Here is a 12,874-nt window from a genome sequence, read left to right on the forward strand (position 1 = left end):
TTTTCTGCTGCAAATTCTGAACATATACACATTTCACTCCTACAATTTATTATAAGTCCCTGATAAGTCATAATGAGTTTTTGGAATGGGAGAAGCTGCTATCAGGGTCTAATAATGAATTGTGGGTGGGGTGAGTATGCTATCAGGTACGTAGCATCCTCCACAACCCTCCAATTCATTACAAGTCCTCGCTAGTATCTTCTCACCGTTATCTCCTCTCTCACCCCCCAATACATTTCAAGTCCCTGATAGCATCATAATGAATTGCTGTGCCAGAGAAGATGCAATCAGGTCCTTACAATGAATTGTGGGGTGGGGAGGACAATAGCAGAGCCTTATAATAAATTGTGGGAAGGGGGTGGATGCTATCACGACTATATAATGAATTATGGTGTGGCACAATATAATGAATTTTGAAGTGGGGAGGATACTACCAGGGTGTAATAATGAGTTGTGGGGTAGGGAGGATGGTTTTAGATCCATATAATGAATTGTGGGCCATTTAATGAATTGTGGGGTGGGTGATGATGCTATGAGAGCCATATAATGAACTGAGGTGTAGGAAGGTTGCTAAAAGGGCAATATAATAAATTATGGGGTGAGGAAGATGCTAATAGGGCGTAATAATGATTTTTGTGGTGGGGAGGATGCTATGAAGGCCATATAATGAATTAGGGTGTGTGGAAGATGCTATTAGGGTATAATAATGATTTTTCTGGTGGGGAGGATGCTATGAAGGCCATATAATGAATTGTGGGGTGGGGGAGGATGCTACAAGGGCATGATAATTAATAATGGGGAGGGAATGCTATCATTCTCATGAGAAATTCTGGGTCTGCCACAGACCAGCAGTGATCTATGGAGCATCGCTCTGAGAATATTCTCAGCACAAAGCTCCATAGGAATTGATGGGACATCACACTTTAAATTACGTCTCAACTTCCAGGATTTCCTTTGAAGTAATACATTAGTAAACAAAGGTGTGTGGGAGAGTCTTTATTCACATAAACTTTTTTTTCCCAGTGTCTGTGCATTTTTTAACTCTATACTTGCCAGGTTAGTAATGGATGTGTCTGATAGACGCCTCTTCATTACTAACCCCTGGGCTTGATGTCATCTGTCAATTCCCAGCTGATATCAACCCCCCAAGTATTACTGCAGCAGAGAAATCAGGAAGAGCTGGGCACAGTGCCAGAATTGGAGTATCTAATGGATGCGCCACTTCTGGGGCGTATGTGGCCTGCAAGTTTTAGGCTGAGGAGGACCCAATAACCAATGGCCATCTCAGCCTGATAATATCAGTCTGGTGCTCTCTATTTTACCTTGGATGTGGGGGAACCCATGCCATTTAGAAAAAAAAAAAATTAAATAAATAATTTTAAATTATGGCATGGGATACCCTCTATTTTTGATAACCAGCCAAGGTAGTAAAGCAGACAGCTGAGGATTGCAGCCCACAGCTGTCTGTTTTACCTGATCTGGTTATCAAAAAGAGGTGGGAGCCCAAGTAATTTTTTTATTTACGCCATATCCACATGTTTGTAGGGCAATTGCACCCTTTTTGCTTCCTTTTGCAGCCTTCTACCCTTACTACAACCATTTTACTACAACTGGCCATCAGCCTTTACTTCTTTCATCTGATTTCAGGTGAAGAAAATGAGCCAATTATCCCTGAGCCATATGGATCCACCACTATAACAATATACATGAATGCAACATCAAACTCTAAACATGCAAGTACTGTACATTTTTATTTCAGTTTTTCTCAGAATATTTGTATTTTTTTTACTATACACAAATTTACTTGTAAGCTAATTATGTTCATAACTTTAAAGTCAGTGTAAGGAGACTTATAGGCCACGCAATGCTTCTCTGGGAAATTAACTATGCAAATTGCCACCTAATGAAAGTAGCAAAAAGTAAATATCGACCCTTTAAAGCACACCAATCACCAGACTTTTCCTATATAGCCTAAACCAGTGCTATACTGGCGCTATCAGGCTGATTCTATACATACCTTTAGTGGTCAGCTCGGATGTATAGGTTTTGAAACACAAGCAAGTAAAGTTTGTAAAATGAGGAGCTTCTTGAATGACAGCAGCTGCTGATCAGCATATTGCTGGGGGGTATTCATAGTTATCCCCTCCCCCTGTAATTTATGCTAATTCTATTATGGAATTGTTTTACTAAGTGACTAGAAGGACCTTTGCAGATGTCATACCCATGTGACCAGAAGGGGTGGGGCTTCAGCCAACAAAAAAATAATGTTGCTTCCTGGTATCAACTATGTTGGCTTAGATCTCCGCCCCTTCTGGTCACATGGATATGACATCAGCACAGGTCCTTCTAGTCACAAAGTAAAATGATTCCATAATAGAATTAGCATACAGGTAGCATCTAAATCCCAGTGGCCAGAGGGACCTTTGCTGACCAGAAAGGGGCGGTTCCTCCACTAACATTGCTCATACCAAGAAGATACATTATTCTTCTAAGTCCACGTCAGCATAGAGTTGATTGTAATAGAAGTGGGGTTTAGGTGTAAGACCCACAGATGGAGTGGTACGGGAGGGGGCGAAGCATTTTTATAGTGGATGGAAGGAAACATCGCCACGCCCACCAAACAAGCAGTCACGCCCACTATGGAAGCCGGTCACGGTTCACAGATCCTTCTACCCACTGGGATTTAGCCACAACCTTAGCATGAATAACAGGGGGACGAGAGAACTATGAACATCCACCCCAACTATCAGCTTATTGGCAGCTGCTGTCATTCAAGAAGCTGCTTATTTTACAAATTTTACTTGCTTGTGGTTCGAAACCTATACATCCGAGCTGAGCACTAAAGGTATGTATAGAATCAGCATGATAGTGCCAGTATAGCACTGGCTTTAGGTTATGCAGGAAAATCCTGTTGATTGGTGCACTTTAATGAGCCTTCACACAAGACTAAAGGCCCCGTCACACTAAGCAACATCGCTAGCAACATCGCTGGTAACGAACAACTTTTGTGACGTTGCTAGCGATGTTGCTGTGTGTGACATCCAGCAACAACCTGGCCCCTGCTGTGAGGTCGTTGGTTGTTGCTGAATGTCCTGGGCCATTTTTTAGTTGTTGCTGTCCCGCTGTGAAGCACAGATCGCTGTGTGTGACAGCGAGACAGCAACAACTAAATGTGCAGTGAGCAGGGAGCCAGCTTCTGCTGAGGCTGGTAACTAATGTAAACATCGGGTAACCAAGAAGCCCTGTCCTTGGTTACCCGATATTTACCTTTGATACCAGCCTCCTCCGCTCTCACTGTCAGTGCCGGCTCCTGCTCTGTGCACATGTAGCTGCAGCACACATCAGGTAATTAACCCGATGTGTGCTGTAACTAGGAGAGCAAGGAGCCAGCGCTAAGCATTGTGCGCTGCTCCCTGCTCTGTGCACATGTAGCTGCAGCACACATCAGGCAATTAACCCGATGTGTGCTGTAACTAGGAGAGCAAGGAGCCAGCGCTCAGTGTGCGCTGCTCCCTGCTCTGTGCACATTTAGCTGCAGCACACATCGGGTTAATTAACCTGATGTGTGCTGTAACTAGGAGACTGGGGGCTGGTCACTTGTTGCTGGTGAGCTCACCAGCAACTCGTGTAGCCACGATCCAGCGATCCCTGCCAGGTCAGGTTGCTGGTGGGATCGCTGGAGCGTCGCAGTGTGACATCTCACCAGCAACCTCCTAGCAACTTACCAGCGATCCCTATCGTTGTTGGGATCGCTGGTAAGTTGCTTAGTGTGACTGGACCTTAAGGGTAAAAGCCAAACCACATACTCTTTTTGTAGACACATGTTCCAGGGTGTTTACCCTTCTGCAGTGCAAAGCACGAAGTCTTATTTGGCTGTAGGTTTGTCCAGCCAATCAACGCAGTGTCTGGCAGCCAATCATTGAGCTCCTTGGCTTTCCCTACTAAAGGTCCAGTCACACTAAGCAACTTACCAGCGATCCCAACAACGATAGGGATCGCTGGTAAGTTGCTAGGAGGTTGCTGGTGAGATGTCACACTGCGACGCTCCAGCGATCCCACCAGCAACCTGACCTGGCAGGGATCGCTGGAGCTTCGCTACACGAGTTGCTGGTGAGCTCACCAGCAACCAGTGACCAGCCCCCAGCGCCGCGTGGAAGATGCTGCGCTTGGTAACTAAGGTAAATATCGGGTAACCAACCCGATATTTACCTTGGTTACCAGTGCACGGAGCTACACGTGCAGAGAGCAGGGAGCAGCGCACACTGAGCGCTGGCTCCCTGCTCTCCTAGTTACAGCACACATCGGGTTAATTACCCGATGTGTGCTGCAGCTAAATGTGCACAGAGCAGGGAGCAGCGCACAATGCTTAGCGCTGGCTCCTTGCTCTCCTAGTTACAGCACACATCGGGTTAATTAACCCGATGTGTCCTGCAGCTACATGTGCACAGAGCAGGAGCCGGCACTGACAGTGAGAGCGGCGGAGGCTGGTAACAAAGGTAAATATCGGGTAACCAAGGACAGGGCTTCTTGGTTACCCGATGTTTACATTGGTTACCAGCCTCCGCAGAAGCCGGCTCCTGCTGTCTGCACATTTAGTTGTTGCTGTCTCGCTGTCACACACAGCGATCTGTGCTTCACAGCGGGAGAGCAACAACTAAAAAATAGCCCAGGACATTCAGCAACAACCAACGACCTCACAGCAGGGGCCAGGTTGTTGCTGGATGTCACACACAGCAACATCGCTAGCAACGTCACAAAAGTTGTTCGTTAGCAGCGATGTTGCTTAGTGTGACGGGGCCTTAAGAGCCACTGACCTTGGTGATTGTCTGATGCGCTATAAACATGATATCAGGGCTGTAGCCAATAACAGACACTGGGAAGAACGACAGAGAATGTTTTTAGCTTTTATCTATACTTGTCGAGTGTGAGCAGATCAAAACTTTTAGTATTTTTGTATTTATTTTTGTTTGTTTTTATATCATTGTACGAATCCCGTGTAATAATGTAATCCTTTATTCATTGATATTGATCAACTTCTTTAGTCTTTCATCAACATAAAATACAATTTATTTATTTATTTATTTTAATTTTTTTGTTTTTTCTCTTCTTTTTTTCAGATTTTCATGACGCTTATAAAAGTGCAGGAGTTACTGCAGGAATTGTATCCGGGACAGTCCTGGGAATTCTAATAATCTTTATTGTAAGCTTTCTTTTTTATAAAAGGTGTAGCCATCAGGAAAAAAAGAAGAGGGCAGGTAAGCAGCGAAGGGCTGTAATTGAACTATGTTAGTAAGATTTAATATTTTATGAGCTCCTTCACGCATTAGGTGACAAATAGACCAAAAAGTGTCCAAAAAGTTAGACATTAATAAAGAGTGAAACATGTTACATCTCTCATTGTGAAAAGTGGCAAGTCAGTGTAAGGAGCCTAATAGGCCATGCAATGCTTCTCTGGGAAATTTTAGTATATGATGACTTAGAATTGTGAGCTTCTCTTGACCAAGCGCGATCTTATCAACTTTTTTAATAAGTGAAGGAAGGTTAGTAGTTAAAGATGACCTTGCACATAAAGTGGCTGTTGGCCAAATTCTCAACCAAGTTGAGTGTTATGGTTATTATTATTAGTATAATTATTATTTATTATTTTAGCGCCATTAATTCCATGGAGCTTTACAAGTGAGAAAGGGTATACATAAAAACTAGTACAACAATCATAACAGTACAATACAGACTGTACAGGAGGAGAGGACCCTGCCCGCGAGGGCTCACGGTCTACAGGGAATGGGTGAGGGTATGTGACACCCTGGCCTATCAGGTCGTCACAGGGCATTGTGCAATCTACCCTTCTGTGCAATATCCACCTCCTCCTTGGTTACGGGTCCCCAACTTGTGGTGTTGCCAAAACCAGCTAATCAAAATCCTAAAAACACTCTGCACCACACCCACCAGACACACCAGTGGACGGCCTGAGTGGAATAGGGTCACCCAGTTGGGGGGTTGGTTAAGGGAAGTCAGGAGTGTCAGGAGTAGGCCAGTGTAGTGTTGGAGGTCAAGGAGAGAGGAGGTTGGGAGCCGGGCTCCTTGGAATTAACTAGGTGGCAGACGGTGGTCTGGGCCTAGTAGGAGCTGGACCCCCGGTCGCAGGGGATCGTGACAAGGGGCACGGAACTGTCGAGGAGGACAGCCGGCGGCCTTGTACCATCACCGGGCTGGGACCAGGGCACGACGTGGTACGTGGACCCTAGGTCAGGGAGTAGCTTCAAGCAACCTGACAATTCACCCGACGAGAACGAAGCCTTCAAGATCCGCTCTCCATCCACTCCAAAATCAGGGTACTAGTGCAACGAAGGGGAAAGGACTTTCCACAAAACGGTCCAGGAAATCCCAAGCGTGAACCCTGAGAGCAAGCTCCCACAGTTAGCCACACTGGGGATCGGGACCCGATTAGTGTTACGCTACCGGGGCCAACTAAGAAGTAGACAAAGTGCCAGGGAAGAGGTCACAGATCATCAGGCAACACCATCGGGGACGGGACCCAAACTAGCTCCCCTCGGCGGCAGTGGTGTCCAGAACTTTGGTTTGCCAAGTTGTCGGTGTCAGCTTCATGAACTGAGTGAGTACGAAACTGACCCTGTCATCCCCCAATGGCACTTCCTGGTTCCATCACCGAGTCCTGGGGCATCCCCCCTACCCGTGGAGGGTTGTAAGACCTGGCTGCCCCCGTCATCACCCCACGTACTCCCCAATGGCAGCGGTGGTACCCCACCTTACCACACACCACGGGTGGCGTCACGAACTCTAAATTCATAATCCCCTGTAAATACCCCCCCCATCATTTGAGTGGCCACACGACCCCCAGGTCCGGACGCCCCTCGAGCCACCGCGGATCCGGATACGAGCAGCCCGGCTGCTGATGTGGGGGATGGCACAGGTACAATAGGTGAGGACAGAGCTGGTTGCGCAGGGGTGTACAGGACTGAGGGTTATTGAAGGTTGTAGGCTTCTTGGAAGAGGTGGGTCTTCAGGTTCCTCTTGAAGCTTTTCACGGTAGGGGAGAATCTGATATGCTGGGGTAGAGCATTCCAGAGTACGGGGAGTCACGGGAGAAATCTTGTATGCGATTGTGGGAAGAAGAGATAAGAGAGGAGTAGAGAAGGAGATCTTGAGAGGATCTGAGGTTGCGTGCAGGTAGGTACCGGGAGACTAGGTCACAGATGTAAGGAGGAGACAGGTTGTGGATGGCTTTGTAAGTCATGGTTAATGTTTTGAACTGGAGTCGTTGGGCGATGGAAAGCCAGTGAAGAGATTGGTAGAGTGGCGAGGCTGGGGAATAGCAAGGAGAGAGGTGAATTAAGTGGGCTGCAGAGTACAGGATAGATTGGAGGGGTGCAAGAGTGTTGGAAGGGAGGTTAGAGAGCAGGAGGTTGCAGTAGTCAAGGCGGGAGATGATGAGGGCATGCACTAATGTTTTTACAGATTCTTGGTTGTGTGTAACTCACATGGGAAATAGGCAACATGATAAAAAGTCCATCTGACCCTGCCCGTTCCTGTACACACTAGAGATCCTGCTCCCGCAGTCCCTAATGGTTCCTGCAGGAGCTGGGATAGCCCTAACAAAAGACTAAACTATGGCAGCTTGGATCTATTCTGTCTGATCAGCAGTTGAGTGCTAAAGAACAGGATATTTAAATATCCAAATGAGAATATCTCCAGCAGGAAGTACCGGAATAGAAAAAATATTTAAAGCCCCACCCGAAAGGTGATTGGGTAGACAATCGAGTAAATGAAAACACCTGATCCTCTAGCAGAACTAAAGCATGGATAACTTAAACTAAGCACCAGAAGAAAAGGTGTATCGGCTGTGGCTCAGACAGAGAAGCCGACCACGGGCTTAAGGGTTTGAATCCGGACGTATGACACTGAGATTGCATGTGTATTGGAAGATTGGGAGGGATAACTCTCAAATGAGCATTCTGTCAAAAGCTCCCTTTCCTAAAATGTCTCCTATACGAAGACAGGCAGGTCCCACCAAAATCATAATCCTTGGTCAACTTTATTCCATGTGTATGGGGGGCTTCAAAAAGAATCTATCAGCAGTTTTTGCTATGGAATCTGAGAGCAGCATGATATAGGGGTAGAAACCCTAATTCCAGTGAGGTATAAGCTACTGGGCTGCTTGGTGCGGTTTTGATAAAATCCCTGTTTTCTCTCCTGTAAGTGTATCAGTTGTCTGATTGCTGAGCCCTGTATAACCCCACACACAGTCCTGGTTGGCAGCTTCCTGGGTAGACTGCTGCTGCTAATCAGTGGTAAGGGCAGGGTTACACAGGTTAGCTGGACTGCCAGGCACATAATACCTAGTCCATGTCATGCTAGGTATGGGGGAGTACCAAGCGAATGGCAAAAGGGAAGTGAAGAGAAACCCTACGTCTATGGAAGGGGGAGATGATGACCTCTGACCAAACTTACCGCTGGTCCCTGGGGTCCCTCACCACCCTAGATAGGTTCCGCACCTATGTGCCAAGCCGGATACTTGACCCTAGGATGACCCTGGTGCTGGGACCTAGATACGGAACAGATAGGGATGAGCTCTTCATGAACCCCACTAAACACTAAAGATGACAAAGGGAGCACACAGATGGGGAAAGAGCATGAACTACTTATCTCCAGATGACTCAGGTAGAAGTTCAGCAACAATCCTACAGATGAGTGCAAGCCGCCTGCTTGCATCCTGAGCTTGTGAAGGAACTGAATATCAGCAGCACAAGTCTAAAAAAAATTAGAGTATTTAAACACAAGGGGAAATACAGATGATTAGTTGCTGAAGCAAAAATGAGGTCCGCAGGGTCCTAAAGGGAAAAGAATGAAAACCCTGCAGAAGAGATACCTAGTACACTGATTACTAACAGCATGAAAAATAGAAAGTCAGTAAGCCAAAAGCTGTGACCTTCTATTGCCGAACACCACAGGATTGTCTATCACCTGTGACATACCCATGACAGTCCAGCAGTGATAATCTCCTGCTAATAAAATACTTATTGTATTGAAACTACAGCAAGCTGGTGAGCAAGTGAGACATCCCTGGAATCAGACAATCTGCTACTATATTATTGTGTTCTCAGATTAATCAGCAAAAACCTGATATATTCCATTTAAGGGGTCAACCTCCCATTGGGGCCCCTGTATAATCTTGGGGTCATAAATTGTCATGATAATAGTATGGTGAGGACATTTTAACAGCTATGACTGTCTATTTGGAAATATAGGTTCTTTACACAGACATTAGTCCTGACCCATAAAATGTCTTTCTCATTTGTCAGACTACTAGTAAAATCTTCATAATTGGTAACTTTACAAGTATATAAGTATCACTTATTTATTTTTTAAATTAATTAGGACCACCAATGGATGGACCAGCGCAATATGCCATATACAACAACATACTGGACCCAACAGCAGTGAGTGATACATAAGGACTGTGTTGTATGGCTTCATTGAGTAACAGGAACAATTGCAGACTTATACCGGAGGCGCCTCATTGAACAAATGTCGGTGTAGGCGTTTGTTTAGACTTTATTGTATGACCTCTCAGTGTCTTGTTTGTGTCTATTCTTTTCCTGTATCCTCCATGTTGCAATAACGAAAAAAAGGTCCTTAGGGAACCATTTCCTTATCCCACAATGAGTGATGAATGTTTCTGCTGAAACCTTAAATCTGCAACATTCATAACACAATAATTTATCAGCAATTCCATGTTGGTGTTGATTACTAAGGTATTCTTCCTTCCTGGTAATTGCTCAGGCTTCTTTACTGAACCTTGCCAGTTGTATTCTCTGGTTCTGCAGTTGTGCTGTTGGCTTGTGTCTCTGATAGTGTTCTGATTTTTGCTCTCTGACCTTGGACTGTTATTTGACTTCTCTCTGCCCGCTCCCTGTTCCTGTCGTGACTTCCTGCCTTTTGACCTCGGATCGTTACCTGACCACGTCTCTTTTTTCTCCCTGAACCTATTACGTGCTCTTCTGGAAATCTGACCCTCAGATTGTGACATTCTTAGTTTGGAGTAGTTTTATCAGTGACTGTCAGCTGTGATGCTAATCAGTACTTACAAATAGTATAGACGGAAGAGTAGTCCGGAAAGCATATGATGACGGGGAGTAAACAGAGGCATAGCCAGGTCACAATCTGGAAATCTATACTATCCGTAAGTAGTGATTAGTATCACAGTCACTGATAAAACTACCCACCGGACCTGCAAACTAAAAATGTTTCAGAATAAGTTGTTGAGGAAAAACACTATACCTGTCCATTATATGACATACACCCTAAATTTTTCAGTTTTCTACTTTGCAGGCTCCGACTCTAATTTTCAGTTGTCTCCGAGCTAGTGAGTTGAAACCAGCTGCAATGACGTCTACAATGCAGGACACACATAGCCATAATGGATTCCTGCTTCTCATTCCTTAGTTAACACATAGACAGAAGCAACAACAGCATGAGGGTCTTTATACAGAAGTACTGAGCTTTGCAGATGTGAATCCAGCTCTTGGGTGAGATAAAAGACTTGTTAGAAAGCTCAGCACAATCTTTCTGTGTCTCTCTCGCTCCATACTCCTTTTCCCTCGTTATAGGAGAGGTGTAACTTGACTTTTCACTTTATTGGCAGTCCATCTTGTCTAAAGTAAGACTGAATTGAGCTATTTTTTATTAATTGGATGGTGAATTCAGGAGCAAAGGGAGGGGAATAATATCTCATAAGTGGAGAAAGAAGCAGCAATTTCTAATAACGCATAATACAAACTTTCTTATATCCACCTCTACTATTCATTTATACAAAATTTATTAAAAGTACAGTTTCCATCTAAATCAATAAATTACAATTTATACTGCATATAAAACTATATACCACTTTGTAATGCAAACTAGAAAAGTTGCCGACACTTCCTAATCTCATAGTTGGAACTGGTGCATACTGAACATGACATACAATATTCACTCAATGCGTGCAACTGCTATTTTTTAATATATACCCCTTTGCTCAGCTCTTTTTGATCAATAAAATTATTCTAGAACATTACATAGCATTTTTGTCCCACGGAATTTTTCACAGTTGGCATCAAGCTCTGTTCACATTGCAGATTCTGACACTTTGCCCAATGGTTACTCTGATCAACATAGACAGCCTCGGGCGTTGACCTGCCTTGTGCTCAGTCATAGCCAGGCTAGCAAGAGGTAACTTCTGCTAAGCTGCTTGTTAGTCTCATTTGATCACATGTTGTGAGGAAGCCAATCACATTTGCTCCTCTCATATTTAATCTGGATAACATGTTCTACCTATGCCAGCTATAGGTTATACTGTGTTGGTTTCATGATCCAGGCCAACTTTTCCCTGGTGCTGCTGGTTACTCCCAGCTCTGGCCTGGTCATGTCAGGGGTTAACTTCCCTTGCCTCGTTCTGGATCCCAGGCCAGGATGCTATATCTTAACTCTCACTATGGCTCAGTGCCAGTGATATTTCTGCCTTGCAGTGTGTATACTGCCTCTGGTGAGTGTTCCCGATCTGTTCTGCCTCCCTGCTACTGTGTCCTAACTTGTACCCTCTCTCGTTCATCTGCCTGTCCCGGTCCCTGACTTCCCTCTCCTGTCTGTTGTTTGTGTTTCCCTCTGCATACCTGATCTCCCGGCTTCCGACTTGGTTTTGCTTTCTGACTTTGATATTGATCCTCCCTTTGCAGTAACTCAACTTTCCTGGCTAGACCCTGACTGTTTGACTACTTTATTGCCCCTTGGTGATTTGCCTGTTAACATTTCTGAAGTTACTCTGCTGTACTTCAGCTGCCTTTCCCTACAGTGTTTTTTTGTCTCTCCTTCACTACTCTGCTGCCACCTAGTGGGGATTAAGCTGTACTACGTCTTACTAGCCTTTGTACAGCATGACAGTTGGTCTGTGTTTTTTGTTGTCCAAGACTATCTGGAAAGTGCTGCTTTTTGCCTGGAGTGGTTGTGGAGTGGTTGTGGTTGTGGAGTTTACCTGTCGTCTTCTTGTTTCCTCCTTATCTTTTATACCTCTGTGAGTGAATGCTGTGTGACAAACCTTAGGTTTCCCCTATATTTTTGTGGGTTTAATCTCACTCCTGTCCTGAGCACCCCTGGAGGAGGGGATGGGATATCAAATCAGAGCTGCTCAGGAACAGGGCCAGGAAGGAGACTCAGGCATCCCCACCTTTAAGAGTATCCCTGAGACTAGGGACTGCAGAGGTCATCCCTAGCCTGATGGTCAGTTTAGGAGCCCCGGTTTTCTCCTATCCCCATAGTCACTGTGCCAATTTTCTTGAAGTTTTCTTTTAGTGAATAGGGATGAGCTTCATTATCTTGCATATGTACCAAAAAAAGGCTAAAACTTTTTCTAATCCTATACAACCCATTAAATTAACTAAAAAAATACACATAACGTAATTAACCTTTTCTAACTCTTATTTTTCAGGAGCTGGAGTCAAAAGATGAACCTTTGTATATGGTAAGATCTTAAAACTTATTTATATAAAGTAGATTGTCTTAATGTGAACCCCTTTTTGATATTGGATCAGACCATTTTTGGCATTTTATTTTAAAAAACATTGAAAATACAAAAAAATAATACTATTTTTAATCTCCTACAGTGTCTGGAGTTTGCGTCAGAAGGGGCATACATAGAGCTACAGAAATGAGCCTGCACCAAAGAACCAAAGAAATGAGGTCTTCTGTTTGGAAACCTTCAGATCTTTGACAATGAGCAACCATCCCGTTAGCAGAAGACAAGCTACTATGTGCTCAAGACTATATCATTGTCCATTTAAGTTATATCCTTGCAATATGCCAAGCGAGAAAGAAAACACGT

At 44.6% G+C, this 12,874-nt stretch overlaps 1 protein-coding gene across 1 annotated transcript in view; it reads left to right on the top strand.

The window, feature by feature from the left end:
• Nucleotides 1–12,874, top strand: part of LOC142255787 (uncharacterized) — a 66,659-nt gene extending 53,785 nt beyond the window's left edge. Inside the window, exons 12-16 of the mRNA XM_075327234.1 lie at nt 1,648–1,737; nt 5,118–5,255; nt 9,397–9,458; nt 12,482–12,514; nt 12,657–12,874. Coding sequence (XP_075183349.1) covers nt 1,648–1,737; nt 5,118–5,255; nt 9,397–9,458; nt 12,482–12,514; nt 12,657–12,704 — 371 coding nt within the window. The 3' untranslated portion in view covers nt 12,705–12,874. The remainder of the gene's footprint in view (nt 1–1,647; nt 1,738–5,117; nt 5,256–9,396; nt 9,459–12,481; nt 12,515–12,656) is intronic.

Source organism: Anomaloglossus baeobatrachus, chromosome 11, assembly GCF_048569485.1.
Source record: "Anomaloglossus baeobatrachus isolate aAnoBae1 chromosome 11, aAnoBae1.hap1, whole genome shotgun sequence".
In the NCBI taxonomy this organism is placed as follows: domain Eukaryota; kingdom Metazoa; phylum Chordata; class Amphibia; order Anura; family Aromobatidae; genus Anomaloglossus; species Anomaloglossus baeobatrachus.